The 26432-nt window shown below is 40.8% G+C and overlaps 1 protein-coding gene across 2 annotated transcripts in view; it reads left to right on the top strand.

The window, feature by feature from the left end:
- Sbf2 (SET binding factor 2) overlaps positions 1-25432 on the top strand; it is a 263756-nt gene extending 238324 nt beyond the window's left edge. For both annotated transcript variants that reach the window (XM_048359587.1, XM_048359588.1), the window contains 9 exons: positions 492-677; positions 10445-10571; positions 15448-15575; positions 16637-16870; positions 17863-17967; positions 19245-19435; positions 19998-20085; positions 22985-23116; positions 23827-25432. In XM_048359587.1, coding sequence (XP_048215544.1) covers positions 492-677; positions 10445-10571; positions 15448-15575; positions 16637-16870; positions 17863-17967; positions 19245-19435; positions 19998-20085; positions 22985-23116; positions 23827-23925 — 1290 coding nt within the window. In that variant the 3' untranslated portion in view covers positions 23926-25432. The remainder of the gene's footprint in view (positions 1-491; positions 678-10444; positions 10572-15447; positions 15576-16636; positions 16871-17862; positions 17968-19244; positions 19436-19997; positions 20086-22984; positions 23117-23826) is intronic.
- Positions 25433-26432: the final 1000 nt, after the last annotated feature.

Here is a 26432-nt window from a genome sequence, read left to right as displayed (position 1 = left end):
CAGGGACAGTGCCCAGGCTCTGAGTTCAAGCCTCACAACGAACAAAAAAAGTCATAATTTTATGAAGGAAAACATGTAACCAAAATGAGTTTGAGTTTTAGTGTTTACTTAAAAAGTTTATAGGGGCTGGGGAATATGGCCTAGTGGTAAGGGTGTTTGCCTAGTATACATGAAGCCCTGGGTTCGATTCCCCAGCACCACATATACAGAAAATGGCCAGAAGTGGCGCTGTGGCTCAAGTGGCAGAATGCTAGCCTTGAGCAAAAAGAAGCCAGGGACAGTGCTCAGGCCCTGAGTCCAAGCCCCAGGACTGCCAAAAAAAAGTTTATAGACTTTATTCAAGTTGTAGTACAGGAGCATTTAGTGAATAAATTTGCTATCCAGGTAATTTTGCTTATAAATTAGCTTTCATCAAAAGGAAATGCTTTTATTTAAGCACCAGAATTTTTTCAGTACTAAAATTAAGGAGCATCTCTCTGCTTGGGCCCTAGGTGACATCATTGGTGCAGTTACTCAGTGACCCGTTTTATAGGACACTTGAAGGCTTTCGAATGTTGGTGGAAAAAGAATGGTTGTCTTTTGGTCATAAATTCAGTCAGCGGAGCACCTTGACCCTCAATTGTCAAGGTAGTGGTTTTGCTCCAGTCTTCTTACAATTCTTAGACTGTGTACACCAGGTAAGTAAAGCAAGTAATGTGAAAAAGAAAAATAGTAGCATTTATTGCTCATTGAAGTGTTATGCTGGACCTTCCTGTCATAACTCAAGCTTTTTAACTCAAGTTTTTTAACCATAAGGCATAATGGAAACTTAACTGTAGTACACTCTTGGGAATGTAGAAGAAAAACTAGATAGTTTTTGAAAGTAGGACTGCTAATCTAGCCATAATAGTAGCTAGTACAATAGTCAGCATTCTAAATTACCATTTCCAATGAAGAGCAAACTTGGTCTTATTGTTTCCAAGGTAGAACAGAAAAAATCTCTAGGATATAGAATAGTTTCTCACACATGGTCTGCTCCATTTGGGAGGGCCCTACCAGATGCCTTAGTACACTAGAAGTAGAGCCTAATCCCTAGAAAAATAATCTGGGGTCAAGTATGCAGGTTTATGGGATTAACGCTGACTGGCTCAGTTCTTAGTCACCTAATTGAGTCTGATCAAAAGGCCAGACAGACGTCTGTGTATGTAATCCACTCAAACCCAATGAGTGTAGGGGAGACTAGGCTCCTTTTCATGATCCTAGGCAGAACAGTTAGACCCCCTTGGTGGGAGCTTGGTCAGGATTGGATTTGAGAACTAAAGGGCACTCAGCTTTCACACTGAAGCTTAAATTGGCCTAACAACAAAAGGAGGATTGACATTTCCAAGCTGTTTTGTTTGTACCATAACTCCAGAGTTGGGTTCTAGTATGTCAGACATAGTAGTGAGACTTTTTGAAATCTTTTGGCCTCAAGTACAAGAAGGAAAGATAGAAATATTTTCAGGATTCAAAAATGGAACTAGATCTTCTGAAGTTGGCATGTGATTATAGTTTATTTTGTTTTTATTCTGTTAATAGCTTGCCTTTTAAAATAATTATTGAACAATAACACAGCTAACCTACTTAAAATGTACACACTTCAATCATTTTTGGTGTATTCACAGAGTTCCATAATTACCATAGTTGCGAAACATTTTTACCCTAAAAGAAATTAGAATTACTTTTTAACTCCCCTCCCACACCAAGCACATACAGGAACAGGGCACTGTGTTTTTTACTGCTGTATTCACTTCTTAAAAGAGTTATTGACTAATTTCAGTCCATCTGCCCAAGCAGCCCTTGGAAGCACTGGTAGTAGCAAGGTTGGTTGAGCATATATGTACTTTTAAATGCTTTGCAGCTAATAGTATATTACTTTGTTTGACTATATTAGCCTTACTTATACTCCTTTCAACAAATAGGTGAAGGAGAAGTTTGGAGACCATTGTCTCTGAAACAGAAATCTTAGCTAAAGCTGGCGGGTGGGGGGCAGGGAGGAGTAAGCAACTCTTCTAGATAGTTGGAAGCATGTGAGTACTTCATGAAAGCACTTACTTTGTTTATTGTCCTATTTCCTGCCTACACATATCACCACCAGTAATAGTAACTTCTAACAGGTATTGACTGCTTACTGTGTGCCTCAACTATTCTGAGCTCTATATATCTTATGGATCTTAAGTAATTTTTTTGAATGTTTTCCTGGCCTCCTTCATTTGTGTTCCTAATGTGACATGTATACAATTCCTTGGTAGCATGTGTAACACTAAGGAGCATATTTATCTATGTGTCTGCTACTTCCTATTTAGAACTCTTAGGAACAGGTACTTTGTCATATTTTCATATCTTGATCATATGACAGTTATTTCGATCTCTAAAACGTAATAGACATATTAACAATGAATTGATGAAAAAATGCTTAAGGTATAAACTCAGGGTCTCATGCTTGCGAGTGAGGTGAGGTGTTCTACCACTTGAACTTGGGGTTTACCCCAAGCCCTTTTATGTTTTATTTTTGGGGAAAGGATTTCAAGATGTTTTTGTCTAGAGGTAGCCTCAAACCTAAATCCACCAACATACAGTTTTTTACATAGGTTAACTTTCAGACATGAGCTGCCACCACCACACCTACCCCTGGAAATTTACATGGCTTTAAGTCTTGTTCATGCTCTGACTGTTCATGCTCTCACTTAAGACCGTCTATAATATCCTAACTAGGATTCTAACACCTTCTGAAAGCTTAAACACAATGCTGTCACTCCCCTTTGCAAAAATCTTTAGGACAAACCAACAAAAACCTTGGTGACTCCACATTTCCTAAAGAATTACTCTTCCTCATACCCAACTTGGATATAATAATAGAATTTCTTCAAACAGAAACTAAATGATAAAAAGAATTTGGGAACATCAAGAATGAAAAAAAATGAGTGAACATAACAGACTTTCCTCCCCCCTCCATGTTTTCTAAATTATGTTTAGCATTTGAAGCAGAAATAATTAAGGTGATTGTAAAGTTAAGATGATAATAAAGGGAACTAAAGTTTCTACACCTGGCTGAAACTGAAAAATTATATACTTTATCAGACTACCAGACATTTTAACACCCATGGCACCTACATAGAAAGCTATATAAAGAGAAATACTCAAAAAATAAAATGGCTGGCCCAAACACTTGTATGCTATAGAGAGAGAGATTATAGATGAATGAAAGTTGAAGTAGCGCACAGGAGGCAAATTAACAGAAAGACAAAACAAAGAGAAGGGAAAATATAAAATGGCTGGTCCAAGCATTAGTATACCAATAATTACATTAAATGTAACTAGTCTAAATATATCTAAGCATATGTTATATTGTTCAAAGCAGCTTTACTTTTAATGGCCAAAACAGGAGAGGAGGCTGTACATGAATTTGACAATTTGACAGCGGAAAACTATTCACAATAAAACAGAAGGAAGGAAAATGACCTGTTGATATATGCAACAACTTGAGTAGATGTCAACAGCATTATATTGGATGGAGAAAAGAAACTGTTTTAGTATCACATACTGTATGATTCCATTTATATGGTACTCAAAATGACAAGATCATAAAGAAGGAGAATAAATTATTGGTTGCCAGATATTCAAAGTAGTGGGGATCAGAAAAACAAACCAAATGTCCCATCACCTGATGAAAAGATGAACAAATTCTGGTATATTCATACACTGGAATCCTGAGCAAACAGAATAGAATATTAATATGCATGACAACATGATAAATTAGTATGCTCAGTGAAAAAAAAGCCAACCAGAAAAAAACTGTATACTAAAACAAGTTTATTTATGTGAAATCCTTTTTTTTTTATTTTAAGAAAAAATAACGAGCTGGGAAGGTGGCTTCGTGGTAGAATGCTTTCATAGCATGCATGAAGCCCTAGGTTCAATTCCTCAGCACCATATAAACAGAAAAAGCCAGACGTGGTGCTGTGGCTCAAGTGGTAGAGCGCTAGCCTTGAGCAAAAAGAAGCCAAGGACAGTGCTCAGGCCCTGAGTCCAATCCCCAGAACTGGCCCAAAAAAAAAAAAAAAAAAAAAGAGCTGGGTGCCAGTGGCTCACACCTGTAATCCTAGCTACTGAGGAGGCTGAGATCTAAGGATCTAGGTTCAAAGCTAGCCATGAGTCTCATCTCCAATGAACTACCAGAAATCTGGAAGTGGGGTTGTGGCTCAAGTGGTAGAGCAGCCGCTAGCCTTGAGCTAAAGAGCTCAAGGACAGCACCCAGGCCCAGAGTTCAAGCCCCAAGACCAACAAAAATAAATAAATAAATGAAAGGAAAAGTCATACTGACTGAAAGATCAGAGGTTGTCTGGACCAGTAGTCAGGAAGGAATCATCTACAAAGGACATGAGCAAACCAAACTAAAGGTCAAGAACTGCTCTGTGACGGTTGTTACTCAACTGTACACAATAACCAAAACTTAAAATATATGCTTAGAGAATTCTCATTTTATGTAAATTTGACTTCAGTAAACCTGAGAAAATTCAGTAAATTTGGAATTCCAGAAAAAGAAAACAGCAGTTACTTAAGTTTCTTTAGAGAAGAAATTTATCAGTCTGGTGCCCAGAGAGCACTTATAAATCTGGCTGCCTGTTCTTTGGAAGCATGGTAGGAAATGAGTCCAAGTATGTCCCAGTTCAGTATAGTTGAGCTTTTTATGCTGTTTTCAGCTGAAGCTCATCACTAATCAGTTGTGCCTGTATTCCCAAGTTCAGAGCTTATCAAGCTTGGTCTTTCTAGAATATATGTTGCTCTGAAGAGGTTAGCCATACAACACTGGACAGGAAAGGATCTACATTCCTTCAGGCTTCATAGTGAAGTTTCTCTTCTTCTGTCATTCACTGGTATTCTTCCTTGTACTTTCCATCTTTTGAATTTTTGCTATATTAATAATTTCAGCATGTTGCTGTGTGCCTTCCAATTTTCCCCATTTCTTTTTGGGTCTTTTACTTCTTAGAAGTTCTTTATCAGGTGTTCAATTCCAAGGGAATGAGCTTATGTAGATGAATTTGCCCTAAGTTAAATATCCTACTAAATTTGTTAAATCCCTGTCTTCACCTTGCAGAATTCTGCATACCTAGATGAGTCAGCAAAAGAATTTATTCATAATAAAATGGGAAGTTGTTGTATAAAATCCATTGTCACAAATGGGAACATCACTGTGTCTCACTTGTGACTCAACTTCTTGCTGGGAGTCAGGTGCAGGAGCATGAGGAGAAATCTAGTGTTAAGAGGTAACCAGTGTTCTTTGATAACCCTTAAGTCGAATGAATAAAGCAATTTAATGTGAACCAAAAAAGGGACTAATTACATCCTTGTTATTTTTAAGATATATTACGATACTAATTTAAAAACAAAACAGTTACATAAAGCAGCTTGAGATCAAAGTTTAATTTCTCATAGCTGTTTTTAGGGGTGGAGAACCTTCCTTATCTTCCCCAGAACCACTTGCATATTTATAGCATCATTATGGCCCACACAGGAAGATAGCTGTGGACAGCCAATGAGACGCATACGTGTATGTCCTATCACATACCAAGTGATTTAGTAGGCCTTATATATTCCCCACCCTGATAAGAGTTAAAATTCACGTTTATATAAATCACTTGAAATTTTTTTAATCAACTTCTAAACTTAGTTGTTTTCAAGAGAATGTTTCATTCACAAACTATAGAATGTAATATTGTTCAGAGTCTAAAGACCCTCTTAGTATGATTTTTCAGTTCTAGCTGAATGTTTAAATTATTTCCATTGAAACTGAAAGCTATTTTGTAAACCTTTGAAGCTAATACCTCATACATGCTAACCTGAACACAGACAAGTTGTAACAAAGAGCATGTAACTTAAAGTGTAGTAATTTAAGGATTCCTAGCTGTGATTGGTATCAGCTTTGGTCAAACAAATTATTTTGTGCTGAAGATGCATTGTTCATTGAAAACAAAGGAATCTAAGAAGTATATAGTTAAATGCTGCTCCTCATTCTTTGTGATTTAATTATAAGGCAGGGTTCCATCTTTTCCTACATGCTACTTTTAGACATTCAAAAATGCCTTCTTTGAATGCCTTTCAACTGAACAGTAATGCTTTACATGACTTTGACTTTTGCCAAATACTTCAGGGCCCAATAATATTTTTTTTTAATTCAAAATTAACACAGCAGTAAGCAAAGCCTTTCCTGGGTAGAATCTGTTTCTGGCTTGTTAACCATTTCTAATATACTCTGCCAAAAGGCAATTCATGGACATATGCCTAGGCTTGTCCATTAGTACTAATAAAATTATAAAGAAAACACTTGAAGTAATGATCTTAAATTAGAACTGCCTCATCATCTAAAAAGCCATTGTTTATGCCAGTATATCCAGGTGTCAGATGAATTGTAAATGCTAGATCACTATTTCATAAGAGCAATCTGGCAGAGATTTTTTTTTGTTGCTTCCAAAAGAAATGGGCTTACTTCAAATAATATCATTACAAGATATTTCCTTTTCTTGAAATAGTTGAGCCAGATCTTTCAAAAGAAAATATATCCAATATACAAAATAAAATTTTAATCTAAATTTCTTAAAAAGAGTTTCCAAATGATAAATATATGTTCAGTGTGAATGAAATACCCTTTTGTTTGAACATTCGAGTAAATCTTTGAGAGCATTCTAGAAACTTTATGATTTCCTACATTGAGAAAAATAAAAGCTTGATGTGTGCCTTTGATTATTCACATTGTAAATTGGCTTACTAATGTGATTCTCTGTGCCATTACTAATGCCAGCACCAGGCCAGGTTCTACTCCAAAGGCAAAAGTTATTTTCCCTTTGAATACAGGAACCTTCATGTTGACTTGGATAAGTAGCTAAGCTGCCCCATGGATGCTGATTACTCTAAAATTTATTAACTCATAGCTGCAACTGATGGAAGCATGGTCTATTCAGACTCCCTGGCATCTAGCTGCTTCCCTTTCAACTGAAACCTGGCAAGACTTTACATAAACTTTTTTATAACAAAACAAGTTTTTGTTAAGTCTTTTAATATTTGAGCTAATATAATGGAATTTTTAAATCTTAGGTAAAATGGTTGATAAAGTGCATGATATTTGTTCAGTCTTAATTTGTGAAATAACCACATTTGGTATAAGCTACTTATTTTTCTTTAATGTATCTGGCCATACCCATAGATTTTTACGTATTGGTACCGTTGTGCATAATTGGTACTATATCTTACTCCAAAAATGTTGATCTTTTCTGAGATTTGAGTGATATCTTTTTTATGAGCCTTTTAAATTTTACAAAGAACTTAATGGCACATGGATAACAGACCATATAAAGATTCATGTTTCTCCAAGTTCCTTTTTTTTTTTTTTTTGGCCAGTTCTGGGGCTTGGACTCAGGGCCTGAGCACTGTCCCTGGCTTCTTTTTTGCTCAAGGCTAGCACTCTGCCACTTGAGCCACAGCGCCACTTCTGGCCGTTTTTTCTGTATATGTGGTGCTGGGGAATTGAACCCAGGGCCTCATGTATGCGAGGCAAGCACTCTTGCCACTAGGCCATATCCCCAGCCCCTCCAAATTCCATTTTAGACTCAGTTCCCATAAATAAGTAAACTGGCAGGTTTCACTCCATAATGGGAAAAAAAAAAACTAAAATGTCTTCCTAATTGAGTCTTTTATATTTGTGGGTTTATCTTCAATAATATAGTTATGTTGAATAGCAGAACCCAGATGATCCCCGCAAGAGGCAAGTATTCATTTGCATCCTTAGAGAAAGGCTTATAAAGAATTAATGTACAGGTTGAAATGCCCATCACTCCCAATTCTACATAATTATGATATGGTTATGTTTATTTGATGCACACATACAATGCATTGGAATAAAAAAAATCTTATGGTCAATAGGAAAGAAAATCAAAAGCTATCTTTGAGAAGATCCATCAAACTGATAAACCAGTAGGCAGATTGGCTAAAGACAAAAAAAAAAAAAAAAGGAAGGGAGGGAGGGAGGGAATCACCAATATCAAAAATAAGGAAAATGACATCACCATAAACTGTCAGCCAACAATGTAGACCAAATGGATAATCTTGGAAGCCACCAACTACCCCACTTCTCAAGAACAAATAATTTGAATAAGCCTATGTCTATCAAGGAAACTAATGTCTTTCCACAGTGAAAAATTCAGACCCAAGTAGACTCACTGATAAACTCTACCAACTCTTCAGGAAGAAAACAAAAACAAAAACTCTCCTCTAAAAGTGAAAGCAAAGTGACTACTTCCCAATTCAGTCCATTAAGCCAGCATTACCATTATATGACACAGACTGTAAAAGAAAACTACCCACTATATCCCTGGTAATCAGATTGCTAAAATTTTGTTTAGAAAACCTGAATACAATGAAATTTAACAGTGTATAAACTCAGTAAGAAAGCAACAGCAAACCTCTTTTTAATAGATAAAGCATTTTACTAACTTCACCAAAAAATATACAAATGGCAGAGTACATGGCATTGTTTTTAACAAATACAAAGTCACAATGAAATATCATTTTGCACTGATCTTAATGGCTAGATTTGATTTTTTTTTTGTCAGTCCTGGGGCTTGAACTCAGGGCCTGAGCACTGTCTCTGGCTTCTTTTTGCTCAAGGCTAGCGCTCTACCATTTGAGCCACAGCACCACTTCTGGCTTTTTCTATATATGTGGTGCTGAGGAATGGAACCCAGGGCTTTGTGCAGGCTAGGCAAGCACTCTACCAGTAGGCCATATTCCCAGCCCCAACACTTTTTTTTTTTTTCAGAAATTACAGACACCAGTTGTTTAGTTCTAGGTTTTTCTAGAGAAACAAAAGCATAGGTCCATAGAGACTTGTACAGAAATAGCAGCTTTATGTGTAGTAGCCTAAAATCTGGGAATCCACCAATAGGTAATTGGATATGCTTATATACCGTAATCACAGCATAGGATCCAATCCCTTCATAAAAATAAAGTAAAAACTGATGAGAAAATTCTATTTGATACAAATTCTAAAATCCTACAATAAGCAAGGTCTGTGTGTGCAGGCCCACTACATATTGTTCAAATTCTTTTAATGCATCTTCCTAAATTCATTTTTATTTTGCACTACTTATAAGGTTTAATTCAATGAAAAAGCTATGAAAACATTGCAGAAAATGGAGAGGAGAGAGAAATAATACATCACATAAAACTAGGTTTCTAACCATATAGATGATAAAGTTTGATATCAAGATCATGACTTAAAATTCCTATTGGTCAATTAGAGACAATCAGCATATTATAATCATGCCTGTCCACTTCAGCTGACCAAGTTTGTGTCTTCATGACCAAATTTTACATGGAAAGGAAAGCTATTAGACAGTCTGTCTGTAATATTTTATTTGAAACAGCTAAGCAACTATGGAACTTTTCTCAGCCAAGCAAAATTTTCTTAATTGGTCCTAAGAAATTGTTTGAGCAAAGCAGAGGTGAGGTTACCCAGTGGACTAGGGAGTCATAGGGTCATTAGCCTACCCTTGCCAATAAAAGATTGTTCCATAGAATCTACCTATGTGGTAAACAGTGATACAACTTCCAAGCTTTGCCCTACTTTTCTCCATGTCATCCTCTCTTATCCTTGTATCTAGTGACCTTGCTATTTAACTGATGGAAAAAAGATGGTTAAAAGGGTGTGTTCCTGGCCCCTCCTTGGCACTTGACAATTCTATCTCTTTACTTCTGCAATCTTCCTTGTTTCCAAGGCTGTTTTCTATATCTAAGCCCTAGCCTCATTCATTCTTGCTTTTCTACAGCCTTATTTTCTTAGTAATTCTTCTTTATAATTTATTCTCTGTTGGTTCCTTATGGATTTCTGGACATGCACACATTTCTTTTGTCCAGAAAATGCCACTTGTTGTTTACTTAAGACCACTTCATCCTCCTGATTTTTCTTTTGCCAGAATTCTACGACTGCCTTTTGTAGTTCTTCCACACTGTTATATCACAGGTGCCTAGAAAGAAACTATTAACTTGATGTTATATCTATCCAGTGCTTTGCATAGTATACTATAGTAAATGGAGCACAGATGTTACAGCCTAACAAACCAGTGTTCAAATTTGAACTCGCTGGTTATTGTTAATGACATTGAGTAAAAATCTTGCTGTTTCTGTTTCCAAATGTAAACTGAGAGTAATAATGCCTGTCTTGTAGTACTGTCAAAATTAAACAAGATGATATTTTAAAAGCCCTAATATGAAACCTAGTATGTACTTAGAAAATGTTTTTTCCCAATCTCTATGGCCTATAGAGATACAGGTATTTGTCAAATGATCTCCTGCATATTTTAGGTCAACACTCACTGACCTGGCATTTACTTTTGTTCTGATCTTTCCTTGTTCTTTGCCTTCTATGTTTCAGGTTCACAACCAGTATCCAACTGAGTTTGAATTCAATCTCTATTACTTAAAGTTTTTGGCTTTCCACTATGTATCTAATCGGTTTAAAACATTTCTCCTGGATTCAGACTATGAAAGGTTAGAGCATGGTATGTAAACACATTTATATGTTCTCATTCCATCTTTGCTAGTTTTGCATGTTTTTAATGAAAATGATGTAACAACCCCCTAAGTTAAGACAAGCTCAGAAGTAGGGTTTTAAACTGAGCTACAAGTGTAGAATGAATGTGAATAGTGACCCAAATCTGAGATTGTCCTTTTAGATCTTAGGGATGACAAGTATTTATTCTTATAGGAACTTTGTAAAGTTAAGTGTTTACTTTTTTTTTTTTTTTTTTTTTTTTTTTGCCAGTCCTGGGGCTTGGACTCAGGGCCTGAGCACTGTCCCTGGCTTCCTTTTGCTCAAGGCTAGCACTCTGCCACTTGAGCCACAGCGCCACTTCTGGCCATTTTCTCTATATGTGGTGCTGGGGAATCGAACCCAGGACCTCATGTATACGAGGCAGGCACTCTTGCCATTAGGCCATATCCCCAGCCCCAAGTGTTTACTATTTTGATGCCTCAGAGTTATATCACCATGTTATGAAAAATGTTTGACTCAGCCAAGGGTGGATGGCTCATGTCTAGAACCCTAACTTCTTGGGCTGAGACCCAGAAGATCAAGATTTGAAACCAGCCCAGGCAGGAAAGTATGCAAGACCCTATCTCCAATAAGCTAACAAAAAGCTGGGCTTCAGATGTGGCTCAAGAGGTAGAGTGCCAACTGAGCAAGAGTTCTGAGTTCAAGCCCTGGTATAAGGGTTAAAAAGAAGTTTGACTCACAGTTTTTCTATTCCCCATATACTCTGGTAAAAAGGATACATGGTCCTTGGAGGCAATCTGAATAGCAGCTAATGCCCTGGAGTCTAAAACAAACCAGCCATGGTTAAATTCCAGCACTTCCGGCTACCATCTATGTACTTTGGTGAAATGTATTACTTTCCAGATCCCTACCCTCCTCATCTTTAAAATGAGGTTATAATAGCCCATTCATTAGGGCCTTGATGACCACATGAAGAAATAGTTATAAATTTCTTGGCACAATCACTAGCACATATTAAGCCTTGATAAATTTTAGTTGTATTATTACACATTTTAATAACAATATTGTAAAGATTGTGAAAGACCCTGTGAAAACATTTCCTCAGGGAATTTTATCCTTTTGTCACTATGGAGGTGGAGGAAATATCCATGATTACTTTTGTTAAAAAGATGAGCAAACTAAAACACAATGAGCCATGTCTGATATATACTATGTCATAAAATAAAATGTACAAGAAAATAGTTGCCATCTCATTTTAAAATCTGAAATTTAATAAAAAAAAATACTACTTTATAGGGCATGCTTTTGAAGTTGCCTATTACATTTCATTCACACTTTTGCTAAGGGCCACTAATCCAGCTGTCTGCCATCTTGTTTATACATTTCTAACTGCAGACTCATGGAATTGTCACTCCTCACAGCACCCTCAGAAACAGAAGTACTACATGCTGAAAAAATATTAAGTAGAACTGGTTATAGCTGCCTCTGTCTGGCCGTAAGCCCACTGATCTATGTGACAAGAGGTCACCATGTCACTTCATTTTAACACTGAAAGGTACAAAATATGCAAATTATTTATGTGAATGAAATATAGATGTCTCCCTAGAACAGTTTCTGGTTTTTGTTTTTGTTTTCTTCCTTTTCTTCATACCAGTCCTGGGGTTTCAACTCAAGAGCCTAGGGTGCTTAGACTACTAGCCTTGAGTGAAAAAGCTACCACTTACAGCCACAGCTCCATTGCTAGTCCCTAAGAATCTCAGGGACTTTCCTGCCCAGGCTGGTTTCAAACCACAATGTTCAGATCTCAGCCTCTTGAGTAGCCAAGATTACAAGTTCAAGCCACTAGCATCCAGTGTTTGGTTTCTTAAATAGTCCTGTCTGTTTTGCTAAATTAAGCTGGTCAGCATAATACCTTAGCAGCATGAACATACAGCCAAAGCCACAGTTGCTACTATAGCAGATGGCTCTCTTCATCAGAGAAACAGCAAGCCCTAGTGCTATGATTCTCAGACTTGACTCAACGTTAAAATCACCTGGGAACTTCTAAAACTCCTAACATCCAGGTAATACCTCCAGCCAACCAGGCCAGAATCTGGTGGTGGGTCCCAGGACAGCCATAGCTTGCTAAGACACCCAGGTAATTCCACTGTGCCATCAAAGCTAACAGTGCTGGTATGGTGGAGAGAACATGCTGAACTAAGAAAGAATTGGTGATGCTGGATAACTATTTCATGTCCCTGAGCCCCAGTTTTCTCATAAGAAAAACTGTTAAAGGCTATTTGTCTGCTTTTTACATATAAATGAGATAAAATGGTAGGACTACATAAAATTATGTAAAGAAATATAGTCGGTATATGTTGAAAGATCATGTTGGCTTGAAAATTCCTATCCTATATCCTAGACTTGTTTTTCTCATAAAATACATAACATGCATTTAGGGTCCCAGAGTTTCATTGCTGAAGAGCCCTCCAGCTTCCCCACTTTCTGAACAAATGGGCTACCTAAGAGCAGTTTACCTAATTAACATCAAAGAAGCCTAATTTTGTATCCCATCCCAGTCTGAATTGCCAGCATGGGTCTGTCCCTGTTATGTCAGGAGACACAATAAATATGAAGCCTACACTGTGAAATACCACTTAGGAATAGCTGTAGTAACTACCCTTTTACCTGCCAAGACCAACAGAGTAGGACCCTCAGTCACCGCTGATGGAATGCATCAGTCATAATTAAGGTTTCATCAGAAAGTCCTAAATGCCATAAACTCTCCCATGCATTCAAAGACTAATATAGTAGAGTTTGTAAGATTATAATAGTGATTATATAATGTACATAATAATAGTAATTGTAATAGTGGATTGTAGGGTTATAAACTGATGGAATTTGACACTAGTCAAATGATTATGTGAACTGTTTTTAAGATATTCCCTGTTTATATACACATATTTTAAAACAGCCAGTTGGACATTGTAAGAAAAGCCCTTTGTTCTTGGTTCCATTTACCAGGTGTCACCAGGATGGAGAAAGAGGCTCCCTGAGGAAGGGAAGGCCAGTTCTTGAACCTAACTCTTATGATTTCAGCTCATTCTCTTTCTGTCTACAAAGGTGCCCAGAGCCTACTCCACATGGGGGCTTTACTGCCACACAAGACTACTATAATCCATGCTCCTTCTCAAATGGAAAGTGAGTGGCCTTTCAAAGTTCACTCTGACCCCTAGTACAGTCTCAGTCTTGAACACTCAAGTCATTTGGGAAAGTCTTAAAATGCCTAATAGCTGAGGCCCATCCCAAGAGATTCTGAGATAATTGGTTTCAGGTGAGATCTGAGAATTGAAGATTTTTTGTTTTTAAGCTTTTGCTTTTTAATGTGACTTAAGGTTTAGAACCATTGCAGTGGACTCTGCAGAAAAAAGTCACAGCCCCATTGCTCACACTTGGAATCCTAGCTACTCAGGAAGCCAAGATTTAGAAGATCAAGGTTCAAAGCTAGCCTGAGCAGAAAAGTCAATCAGACTTCATCTCCAAAATAATCAACAAAAGTCCAGGTTAGAGTGTGGCTCAAGTGGTAGAGCAGCACTAGCCAGTAAGCTGGGTGAGCACCAAACTCTGTGTTAAAACCCTGGTACCAGCAAAAAATATGAAGTGGAGAGGGGTAGAGAAGAAAACATTCATTAGTTAAAGGACCCCACATGGAACAGAATTTGTATAGCTTTGAGCTTTCTGATAAACTGACAAAATTCTTGGTAACTTTCAGCTGAGTTATCTCATTTGAAGAAAGACCGTACTGTTAAGAGATAAAGCCTTCCAGGCCTTTTACAGAAAATCTTCCTACCCTGTCCTGATACATCTTTCTCCTCATTAAAAAAAAAAAAAGTAGTCTCATGTGAGCAATCAGTGACTGCTGTGTCAGAAAAACAAAAAATGTCATGTCAGAAAACCCTTATGCGCCCACACTACTGCTTTTGTTTTAAGCACCCAAGGATATAGAACACACCCTGTCTCGTTTCCATGGATATCATTTGTGATGTGTGCGTGTATATACATACACTGCTAAACATGAAAAGGCTTTAAATAGGGGCTGGGGATATAGCCTAGTGGCAAGAGTGCCTGCCTCGGATACACGAGGCCCTAGGTTCGATTCCCCAGCACCACATATACAGAAAACGGCCAGAAGCGGCGCTGTGGCTCAAGTGGCAGAGTGCTAGCCTTGAGCGGGAAGAGGCCAGGGACAGTGCTCAGGCCCTGAGTCCAGGGCCCATGACTGGCCAAAAAAAAAAAAAAAAGGCTTTAAATAACATCATAACAGGCAACAGCTTAAAAAAGCAACACAAAATTACATTTTTAACTGAGTTTTATCAAGTTAACTTTGAAGTCCTATTGTCTCTTGAAAAAATGTGTAGAGTTGCCAGGTGCAGGCAGCTCGTGCCTTTAATACTAACTGCTAAAAAGACTGAGAGCTAAGGACCGTGGTTCAAAGCCAGCCCAGGCAGACAAGGCCATGAGACTCTTCAATTAACCACCAAAAAGCCAAAAGTAGAGCTATGGGTCAGTGCGCAGGCCCTGGGCTCAAGCCCCCAGAACACACACACACAAAAAAAAGTGTAGACTATCTCGTGGCACAGACCTCTGTGGTTAGAGGTACGCGTGCATGACACAGAGTGATGTGCCCCTCTCTGCCTAGAAAACGTAACCAGGCGCTTCCTTCCACTCGGCTTTGTTTTCACATAAACTTTGTTTCTGCCTTTAGACTAGAGTTGCCTTCTAAGGTTTCTGCACATATATTTCATATTGCTCTCAAAACAGCCACATTTCATTTTCATCTATTACATGCACCATACTTTTAGGTAAAATGTTAATTTCGTCCTGTTGTATTTTTTTATTTGTAGGAACTTTATTTGATGACAAAGGAGACAAGCATGCCAAGAAAGGAGTTTGTATTTGGGAGTGCATTGACAGAATGCACAAGCGGAGTCCCATTTTCTTTAATTATTTATATTCACCAGTGGAACTAGAGGTAGAGTAAGAAATCACATGTGTCTCATTTTCAAAATATTTCATGTTAATATTTTCCTTGGTTTTAGTACACATAAGCTGTTTACATTTTATAAATATTTAAGCTATGTCTGATACCTAAAGCTATGTAAAAGTTGGAGCTGCTATAGGTTTGTGTTGTGATAGAAATGAAGACTATTCACTAAATTCTTTCAAAAAAAATTAAGAGATGACCCTTAAAACCTAGAAAGGATAAAGTCAAGAAGAATTAGGTGGCTTTTCCTGAGGAGGGAGGGTAGGAAGCTAATAGCCTAAGCTGAAAAAAACCTAAAAGGCTTTTAGACTTTTTTCTGAAGACTTGGGAGGACCACAGTGGGAAGCAGGGGCATGAGGAGCCAGCCTAGTGAGGATGGCTACCGCAGGACAAAATGCGCTGTCACGTGCAGCTGCATAATAGAGACTCTGAGATGGACCAGGCAGGTTTGATAAGCAGTACTGCCCTGATGGAGGAGATGGAGGAGGTCCCTACTCTCGGCCCAATGCGTTCAGGACCTTCCTCCAGCTGCATTCTCCTCAAGAGACCAATGCCATGTACTCAAATACTCAGTCATACTCTAGGTTCCTGAAAATTCCTTGCCCAAATTCAGGCCACTCACTCACAAGCTACTTATCCAAATCTGCCTCCCAAACTAGTGCTTGTACCCCTAAGCCCAAAGGTGCCCCCTCCCCCCGCAAAAAAAAAAAAAGCTGTTTAGCAGGCAGCAGACAGAGTTTTGCTTCATAGGCTGGGTCATAACATGCAGAGCCAAGGTGGGAGGAGTGTTAGGCCAAAGACTGGGGGCTGGAACTAGCTCCCCCCACCCCCGATGCCACTACTTCATGTAGAATACACCAATGCTTTTTTTGAACCTGGCCTTCCAAATGTCAAAGCATACAGTGTCTTGATGAATAACTTTTAAATATTTATATGGGCAGTATTTGAACCCCCATTCATACACTTGTGTCCTAAGAATGTCAGTGGGTGGCCTGTTAGGGTATTTGGAGCTCAAGCAGAAACTACATTTCAGAATTTTCTTTAAACAGGCCCTGAAGCCTAATGTAAATGTCTCCAGCCTCAAGAAGTGGGATTACTACATAGAGGAGACCCTGTCTGGGGGGCCTTCCTATGACTGGATGATGCTGGCCCCCAAACACTTCCCCTCTGAAGAGTCTGATCTGGCTGGAGGAGCTGGGCCCCAGAGCCGAAGGAGAACAGTGTGGCCATGCTATGATGATGTGTGCTGTACTCAGCCTGATGCTCTCACCAGCCTTTTCAGCGTAAGTCAACACATGTTGATATGTAACCTACAGGCACCATGGACCCCAGGAGCACTCAGAAACCAGGCTTGCCCAAGGCTAGCTTGCAAGCTTCTGACTGCTGCTCTCACTCTGGGCTGAAGAAACCACATGTGCCATCCAGCATCAGTAGGGTACCAGATAGAACTGTGGGAAAGGAACCTTAATGAAAGATTTCCTAGTATTACAAGGAAGTAGTTGAGTAAATGCAAATGGGGCTCCATCCAGTAGCTTGCCAACTGTTTCAGCTGTCTCTTCAGCTGAGTCAGATCTGGACTATAGCTTTCGTGGGTGCTTTACTTCCTCTGGTAAGGAGTGTGGGTGGTTTGATGGCCTGATGGGATGATTGCCAACCACCTTCTGCAAGGAATATTCTGGAGCAAAGCCATTCTGGCAGTAGTCACCCTAAGGAATGTTTTTGAGATCTAATGTGGGGCAGACATTTCTTGAAGAGTCCTCTCTGATTTTCTAGCCAGGAGTATGTTGTATTAGGGCACTGAGCTAGGTGTCTGTCCAAAGGGAAATCCACTTGAGCATCTCTTGGTTCATTCTTTCTACGTATAGTTTGAGGCACCAGAGTTGAGAGGCTCCTATGCCAAGGAAAATTCTCAGCTCTTAACCACAGAGGTGGCATATGAGCCCAATGTTGGCATTTTGGTTTGGCCATCAGATTTCCCATGGGCTGCCCAAAGGTAAAGGTGACTGTTTGGGACACATTATAGTTTTTACTATTTAAGCCAGTCTGTACCAAAAAAAAAAAACTGATGACAGGTGCTAACATACCATCTTTTATGCCTCATGCTCCCACCAATATTCTTGGCTTGGGAGACCTCAAAAGCCCCCTATCTCCCACTCTCTTCAGTTCCCCTTTGGCCTTGCTGCTTGTCTGAGTCCAGTACAAGAAATAGCTCTGGAGCACAGTCCCAACCTGTGAAGCATTGATCTTATGCAAAGTTCTTTTCATTTCTCTGCAGGAAATTGAAAAATTGGAGCATAAATTGAATCAAACCCCAGAGAAGTGGCACCAGTTGTGGGAAAAGGTAACAGCGGACCTTAAGGAAGAGCCAAGAATAGACCATGTGAGTTGGCAGACACACCTTTGAGCTATTGAGGGTGCTAGATCATGTGGAGGCCCCTGCTACAGGTCACAGGATCCACGGAGTTTATGATCCGAGAGAAGGGTAGAAAGGGAGAGGTCATGTCCTAGGCATCCATGGAAGAAAGCCGAATGCCTGAATACTTCCTGCATGTCTCACTTTACCACAGTGACATAATACTTGGGTTTCAGGGCACAGAATCCAGGGGAAATTACTGGGTTCTCTTCTGTCTTGGTGCCTCCGTGGTTTCAGCTTTTCTTTTATGACATGAGGGAGGAGGGGAATGCCAAGGCCATGTTCACTCCAGAGTAAGAAGCAGAGGGAGAAAATGAAAATACTTCAAAATGACAAAATACGCTACCCTCTGTTGCTCACACTCCCTTTGCTGTTTCTGATTTAAGAAACATTTGTCATAGAAATATTTTAAACCAAATTCTTCATTTTCTGCTTCTCCATATTCTGTTTCTGATTTAAGAAACATTTATCAAGCAAATAATTTGTACAAGTTACTGTTCTGGGTACCAGATCACATATCCTATCCAGTCTGCAGTGTTGGGTGGGGGTTGCACCCGTCTCATGCCCGGGAACAAGGCAAAGAATCTCACCGCTCCATCCCACAGCAGATTTACTTCAGGCACCGCAAAAGGGAAAGTGAGATGGACAAGGTTCAGGGGAGCATTTCAGGAAGGATAGATAGGTCAAGACAAATAAGAAAACCCTGAAGGGCAATCTCTTTAGGTTCTGTCTCCTGCCTTCAAAAGGCAACTCAGAAGCTGTTACTGCACAGGCCAGTTAGGGGATGCTTTTATGCCTTTTCTCAAAAAAAAGAAATACTTGTTTTTCTGATTATGACAATTAAATATACTTATTTTTAATATGGTAATACAGTTATAAAATAGATGAAAACCAAATCCATTTATAACATAGAAATAAGACAGTATGCTATCAAACTTCTAAACCTTCACATTAAAGAAATTTACTGTATAAATCTTCCTTCTTTATACTTAATGTTAGAATATATGTCCTTCACTATGCAGAAATCAACATATTTTAATAGCTGCCTGGAATTCCATACAGAAATAACAATCACGTATATTTACCTTGCTTATAGGTTTTATGTAAACAAACCCAGAACATCTATACACATACATCTTTGCTCATTAGTCTAATTTTTTTTCCTGGAGGTAAATTCAGGCAGGTGAAATTTCAGTCTCTTCAAGTCTCTGTGTAGCTCTCCTACCTCCTGTTCTCCTTTTCAGCCCCAAAGATACCCACTGGGGTCCCCAGGAATTATGTCAGTCAACGTACCTTCCTATCAGAAGAGGCCTGTGCTGCACCTCCCAGAGAACAATGCTGGGGATGAGAACAGCAACATCTCCCCCTCCAACGGGGTGGAGCGCAGGGCCGCCACGCTGTACAGCCAGTACACCTCCAAGAACGACGAAAACAGGTGAGGCGCCGAGCCTGGCTCAGTGCTCAGAAAGCGCACGGCCCCTCAGAGAGCTAGGCCGTGCAGCACAGCCTTTTATAAACGGGGACTGGATTTGCTGTCATTCTTTGGGTTTTTCTAAAAGCTTTATATGGTTCTTTGAAGAGGAAAAATATCAATATTGCAAGTAAAAACAAAGCCAAACTGTTAGTTGTGGTTGATTCCTAATTGTTATTACTTCTGACAGAGCTTTTGAGGGTATATGTATTAGTCAGCACTTTTTCAGTGGTAAAAGGAAATACCAGTCATGCTAGCTGAAGCCAAAAGGAATTTGTTCACATAGGACACTCAAAAGCATGCCAGACACACAGTGTCTTTGGGCTTCGGTCTGCTCCCAGCTCTGCCTCAGTCATTCCTAACCTAGCAAGCCTGGTTTTCCTGAGAGGTCTAGAAGCAAAACTCTGGGAGAGCTCTGGCCATTTTTAGATCATCTAGGAGAAATGGAGAATTGACGAAGAAAAACATATCCCTTCACAGCATTTTTAAATGAAAAATCAAACTGGTCTGTTATCATTTCTTCCAGGTCCTTTGAGGGAACACTGTACAAGAGAGGGGCTCTACTGAAAGGCTGGAAACCCCGTTGGTTCGTTTTAGATGTAACAAAACATCAGGTAATTCTGTTAAAGCCTCAAGAAATGACTTTTCTCTAGGGTGACCTTAGCCTCTTGGTCTTGAGTGGCTCTCAACAGATAATTTCCCAGATACAGATTGTTTTGTGAGGGTCTTCTGTACACCGCAGGGGGCTCCTCTAGGGCCCAAGTGGTCCCCAAGCCAGGTAGCAGTCCAAAGTGGTCCCTACCTGGTGGCATGCAGTGCAGGCAAGACAGTGGTGCCCAGCTTGTGCAGACCGCTAGGACTCGCTTTAATGCTCAGGCATCTCCTACTCTCAACAACTGTGTCAGGAAGCACTGAAGTCTTTGGCCTATTGTGTACATAGCTCGTGCATGTCAAGCCTGTGTATATACCCCAGAGTACAGGTGCCTTTCAGCCTTACAGCAGAAACATCCACTCATGACTGAATAGATTCAGCATTTATTGCACCCTACCTCTGTGCCCGTTGCCATACTAGTTACTATAAAAAGACACCACTGCCCCTGAAAGATGGGAAAACCTTAGGAGGTTGATACCAGGAAGATACCATTTCAAGACCCTTTGTCAGTCAATGCCTGGGCCTGGTAGTACATGCCTGTTGTCATCCTAGCTACGTGGGAGGCTGAGATAAAGAGGATGACAGTTCTAGGCCATGAGACTTCATCTCAAAGGAAGAAGCTGGGCATGGTGGCATGTACCTGTCTTCCCGGCTGGAACAGAAAATAGGCAGATTATGGCCCAGACAGAAAAACCTTATCTCAAAAATAATCAGTGCAAAAAAAAAAAGATACCAGCAGCTCATGCCTTTAATCCTGGCTTACAGAAAAATCCCCATGAGACTCTTTATCTCCAATTAACCACTTAAAAACCGGATGTAGCACTGTAACACACTAGCCTCAAGCACAAAGAAGCTAAGGGACAACACCCAGGTCCTGAGTTCAAGCCCTGCAGTTAACAAAAAAGGGGGGGGGGCTGGAGGCCTGGCTCTTTATTAGAGCTCCTACCTAAGAAGCACAAGGCCCTGAGATCAACCTCGTTTTAAAAAAAAAAATGGCAGGATCAGGGCCCAAAACAGGCAGAAGGGCATATGCCTACTTAGTCCTGGAATTCACAATAAGCAGGTACTAGACTGGACTTTGCAATGACCATGTTAGGAAATCTTTAAGCATTGTTAAGTTTGTAGCTGTTGCTCTAGCAGCTGACAATCATAATACTTGCTCCAGTGATCTTAAAGAGGGACTCCACCCAAACCTCCTGTCCCTCTCTGCCTTTATTAATGAGCACTGCAGGACCCCTGTGGTCTCACCACAGGCCAGGCAGCCTGAGGCAAGCTGACTCGAAGGGTTTATCTGTGCCGTGGAGTCTGCTGTACAAGACCTAGACTGTTAATCCTACCATGCCTTCACGGGACCCTCACAGATGGAGCCTGCGTCTGGGGACCACCTTTGCCTCTTCTTCAGTGGTTTCATAAAGGTCTTTGTGGGATATAAAGCATTTGTGTGGTGCACCAGTCCTGGGGCTTGAACTCAGGGCCTGGGTGCTGTCCCTGAGCATTTTTGCTCAAGGCTAGTATTCTACTACTTGAACCACAGCTCCACTTCTGGCTTTTTTTGGTGGTCAACTAGAGATAAAAGCCTTAGGAACTTTCCTGTCCAGACTGGCTTCAAACCGGGAACCTCAGATCTCAACCTCCTGAGTAGTTAAGCTTGTAGCTTGGTGCCTACATATTTTTAAATATACAAATGGACCCCCTTTTCAGAACTGTATTTTAAAATAGCAGTGTCTCTAAAATCATAGAGACTATGCTCTGTAGAAAAGTTTCATTATAATGTAGAAATGTTATGATTTTTCTGTAATTGAAAATTACATCAAATTATAGTTGCTTTCTTACCAGTCTTAAGATTTCTTTAACATAGAAGGTAAATAGTTTTTCCATTTAGTCCTACTCATACCATGCCTGAGGGAAGAGAGAAAAGTCTGAGACCAAGACCACAGAGATGGAGACACCAGACATAACCTTTAATATACCTTGTCACTTTTTCTTATTCTAAAAGGAATATGTGGTTATTACAACAAACTCAAACATTTCATGAAGATCTAAAATTCTCATCTGTCCAATGTTATCTCTTTTTTTGTTGTTGGTTGTGCGGCTTGAATTCAGGACTTGGGTTTGGTCCCTGGGCTGTTCTGCTAGCACTCTACCAGTTTGAGACCCAGTGCCACTTTTGGTTTCCTGGTGATTAATTAGAGATAAGAGGTTCATGCCCAGGCTGGCATTGAACCACAGTCCTCAGATCTTAGCCTCCTGAATAGCTTGGATTACAGGCATGAGCCACCAGCATCTGGTTAACTCCTTTTTTTTTTTTTAGTACAGTAGTTTGAACTCAGGGCTTTGCAGTTGCTAAGCAGGTGCTCTGCTACTGTTTGAGCTGTCCCTCTAACCATTTTTGGCCTGTGTCTGAACCAATATCCTCCTATGGCATACTTTCCACTATAACTGGGATGACAGGTACATGCCACTGTATCCAGCTCCTAGTTGAGATGGGTTCTTGGGAATTTTTTTGCTGGGCTGGTCTCAAAACTCTATCCCCATTTCCACCGCCTATGTAGCTAGTATAACAGCCATGAGCCATTGTGTGAGCTAGTGTGCTATTTACTGTATCCTTCAGTCATTTTATATCTTCATGCTATTTGGCAACTTGTTTTAAAATATGCTAAACAATTTTCCCATCAGTTCATTTCCCACCTAGCTCCCCTTCCTAGAAGTGACTGCTGTTCCTCATTTTTTTCTGAATTCTCCCAGGTTTAGTTTAACATATGTAAGCAAGATACAGAGGAAAATGATCAAACACCATTTGGAAAGCAATGCTCTTTTCCCTTTCTGTGTCTCGTATCTCACCTGCGTCCTTTCGGTCCTAGCTACGCTACTATGACTCAGGTGAGGACACAAGCTGTAAAGGCCACATTGACCTGGCCGAAGTAGAGATGGTCATTCCCGCCGGCCCCAGCCTGGGGGCCCCAAAGCACACAAGTGACAAGGCTTTCTTTGATGTAAGTTGACCCTTTGCTGGCTATTTTCCATCTGTCTGTAAGAATTATGGGCCCTCAGAGCAGTTGGTGGAGCTGCCCCTGCTGCTAGCTCCACACGTGGAGGAAAACCTTGTAAAATGCTGCCCGTCACCGCCCGCCTTCAACAACAGCTGCTGCTTCCTCTATATCCAGTGGTTTTCCTCCTGACCCCAAACAAAAAGCCTGTTCTTGGCCATACGTAATTCTGCCCTAATGTCTGCGTCAGCGCTGAAGTGGAGACTTACCTAGTCCTTGAGAGCCAAGCCTGGCTCTAGAAAGGGCAGAGCTCTCATCCCTGGACCCTGCTCAAGCATGAGGCCATTTCTCTGGCTCTGGGCTTCCATTAGGACTGAAGAAAGGGAATACAGAGCCTAATTTCAACATAAGAATGAGGCCCCAGCCTTTCCTGATTCTTCCCCACACACCGGTCAGAAGTGGGCCCAGAAAGATAACTTTCCTTGTGTCCCCCTCTCTCTGCCCCCTTTCTCTCCCATCTATTCACATTCCCTGAGGCTTTGGGAATGAGAAGAGTAAAGCGCCAATGGCAGTGGCCATACCATAGAGAAGGGGGAGGAGAAGACAGTGGTTGTGGGGCAGCATGGAAAGGAAGGTCTCGGGAATTGATTTGCATCTTCCCCAAAGACATGAAACAGCCCTGCCCATCATATGCTTCTCTGTCATTGGCTTCACAGCTCAAGACCAGCAAACGTGTGTATAACTTCTGTGCCCAGGATGGGCCAAGCGCCCAGCAGTGGATAGACCGGATCCAGAGCTGTATATCTGATGCCTGATGCCCTTGTCATCCCAAGCAGAAGTGGAACAACTCATGCTGCCCTATGGAAAGAAAAGCTTGGGTGGATGGCAAGTCCTCCTAGGGCTTGACGTTCTGGGTTCTTCTTCCTACCCCATCTCACCCAGCCCCTCTTACCGCACATGCTACACATTCACTTAATCTGAATGGATGCGTCACACAGATCTGGTGAAGAGCTCCAGATCCTCCCTGTTTGTTGCACTGATAATTCTAACAGGGCCTTAGCGGTTAGGAATCAGAATGTTCTGAACTCCTGTCTTAAATGGCCACCACTTCTCCTCATATGAAGGTCTTTTTTTATTTTTTTTAAGTTTCCTAATGTCAGAAAGTTCCCTGGAGAGCTTTTAACAAGCAAAAAAACCAACACCCTCCAAAGGCCATCTTAGGCCCTACATAGATTTCCCATCCGGAGTTCCTGCCCTTTTGCCTAGCCTTTCAAGTGCTCAGTTTTCTGGTGCTGCCAAAAGGTGCTTCCACACACCCTGCCCTGCCACCGAGGTTCACAGCAAGAGCACCTCGCTGCTCCGCGGCTGGCAAAGCAGCCGCCTACAAGGTTGTCCTGATGGGAAAAAGCCTTGCCCCGGGCACGGCTCAACAGGGAGCAGGCCGATGCAGGATTCTAATAGGAGTCCTCCAGACCGGAGGTACTCCTCAGCCACAGGGCTGCGCGCCTGCGCGTTCTGCTCCCACAGACCCAGGGCCTGCACGCCTGCGCCCCAACAGCTCCTTAGACAAAGTATCCTGCGAAGAGCTGAGCACCCTCACAAAGCACTCGCACTGCACTCCTATCAAGTGAAGAAATTGGAAAAGACGGAAGCCATTACTTACAACCACACAGTACCTGTGACAAGGTGGCACCGTGACAGGGAAAGTACCCAAAACTTGCGCGCATTCCAAGTCAGAACTGTTCTTAGACTCTCCTTCTGACGGCAGATGACCATGTGTTCGCTCAGCCTGCGCCTGGCCAGTGGCGTTTGTTTTCAAATGTTAATATGTTAAATACCAAACTAATATTTCAAAAATGTGTACATATTCCTGTATCCTTGTTTCCAGATAGCCTACTTCTAATTTAATATAAAATTAACTGAACAGATCCATTCATAAGACTTCAGTAATGAAAGGTTCCCTTTTTAAAAAGTAGAAACTACTTTGTAGATTAAAATCAGATTTTTCAAACTTAAAATTATCTACATATTAGAAAATAGAACTGTGTTAATATATAAAACTGGGGAATAAAAATGAAGGACTTTTCTATCATACTCATTTTATAAATTGCCACCTGAGAAAAAATGGGTTTTGCACATTATTTGTATTTTTCTTTGTATATGAAATAATTTTTTGTACTTTGTAAAATATGGAGCCCATTGTACTTTCAGCTATTTGAGATTGTACACAGCGCTTCTTTTGTAACTGGATTCTTTTAACTTTCATGAAGGCTTTATATGCCTCACATTCACTAATAAATTTGAATTCAATTTGCTTCTTAATGAGAAGTGGCCCCCGTGTACCGCAGAGGAAGTTTGCTCCGGGGCGCAGCACGGAGGCTGCGGGCCTCGAGCATGCTGGGGCTCAGATGAGCGAGGTGTGACTCACCGGGCCTTGTCCCGCCTTGCCCTTGCTCAGAGCCGCAGAGCTTCTGGACAGCTGCTTGTCTAGGGCCAAGGTTCTCATGCATGGCTCCACCGCACGGTTCTAGTGCGCTCTTGAGAATGCTTGTTTCTTCCCTCTTCTGGGTCACAGTTTGTCCCTTTGTGGTAAGTGCAATCTGTGAACATTTTGAGCTTGAGACATGGAAGTCTTGTTGGGCAGCAGACTTTCCTGCCGCAGGGAACAGTGCACGATCTGTGACTGGAGTTCTAGACAATACTTACCTGGCTCAGCCAGTGAAGTTTTCCTCACTTTTGTAGCCTACAGAAATGGCAGTTCCCAATCCAGGGCTTCCAGGAGCGCACTCTGGGCTCCAGGTGAGGCAGGGCCTTTCCCCTCCCTAAGCCTCCCTAAGCTGGAGGCTCTCACAGCCACATGGGGCCACCGTGACCCAAGTTTGCTGCCCTCTTCCACAGCTGGAGCTTCAGCTGCTAATGGCAGATTTCTTCTTGATTTCAGGTTTAAGAGTTAATTCCATTGTGCCATAAAGAATTTATGAGCGATCCCAAGCTGATTATCAGAAAGTGATCTCAGCAGTGCCAACCAAGGCTAATAATTAAGTACTGGCTAAAGCAATGTTGATGAATAGATGATATGCGAGGATCATAATGTATCTTTTTATTTTTCTCTCTTTTATTTTTTTGGCCAGTCCTGGGGCTCGAACTAGGGGCCTGAGCACTGTCCCTGACCTTTTTGCTCAAGGCTAGCACTCTACCACTTGAGCCACAGCGCCACTTCTGGCTTTTTCTGTGTATGTGGTGCTGAGGAATCAAACCTAGGGCTTCGTGCATGCTAGGCAAGCACTCTACCACAAAGCCACGATCCCAGCCCCCATATGTA

Source organism: Perognathus longimembris, chromosome 13 (genome assembly GCF_023159225.1).
Source record: "Perognathus longimembris pacificus isolate PPM17 chromosome 13, ASM2315922v1, whole genome shotgun sequence".
In the NCBI taxonomy this organism is placed as follows: domain Eukaryota; kingdom Metazoa; phylum Chordata; class Mammalia; order Rodentia; family Heteromyidae; genus Perognathus; species Perognathus longimembris.
This window is presented reverse-complemented; position numbering and strand designations above follow the sequence as displayed.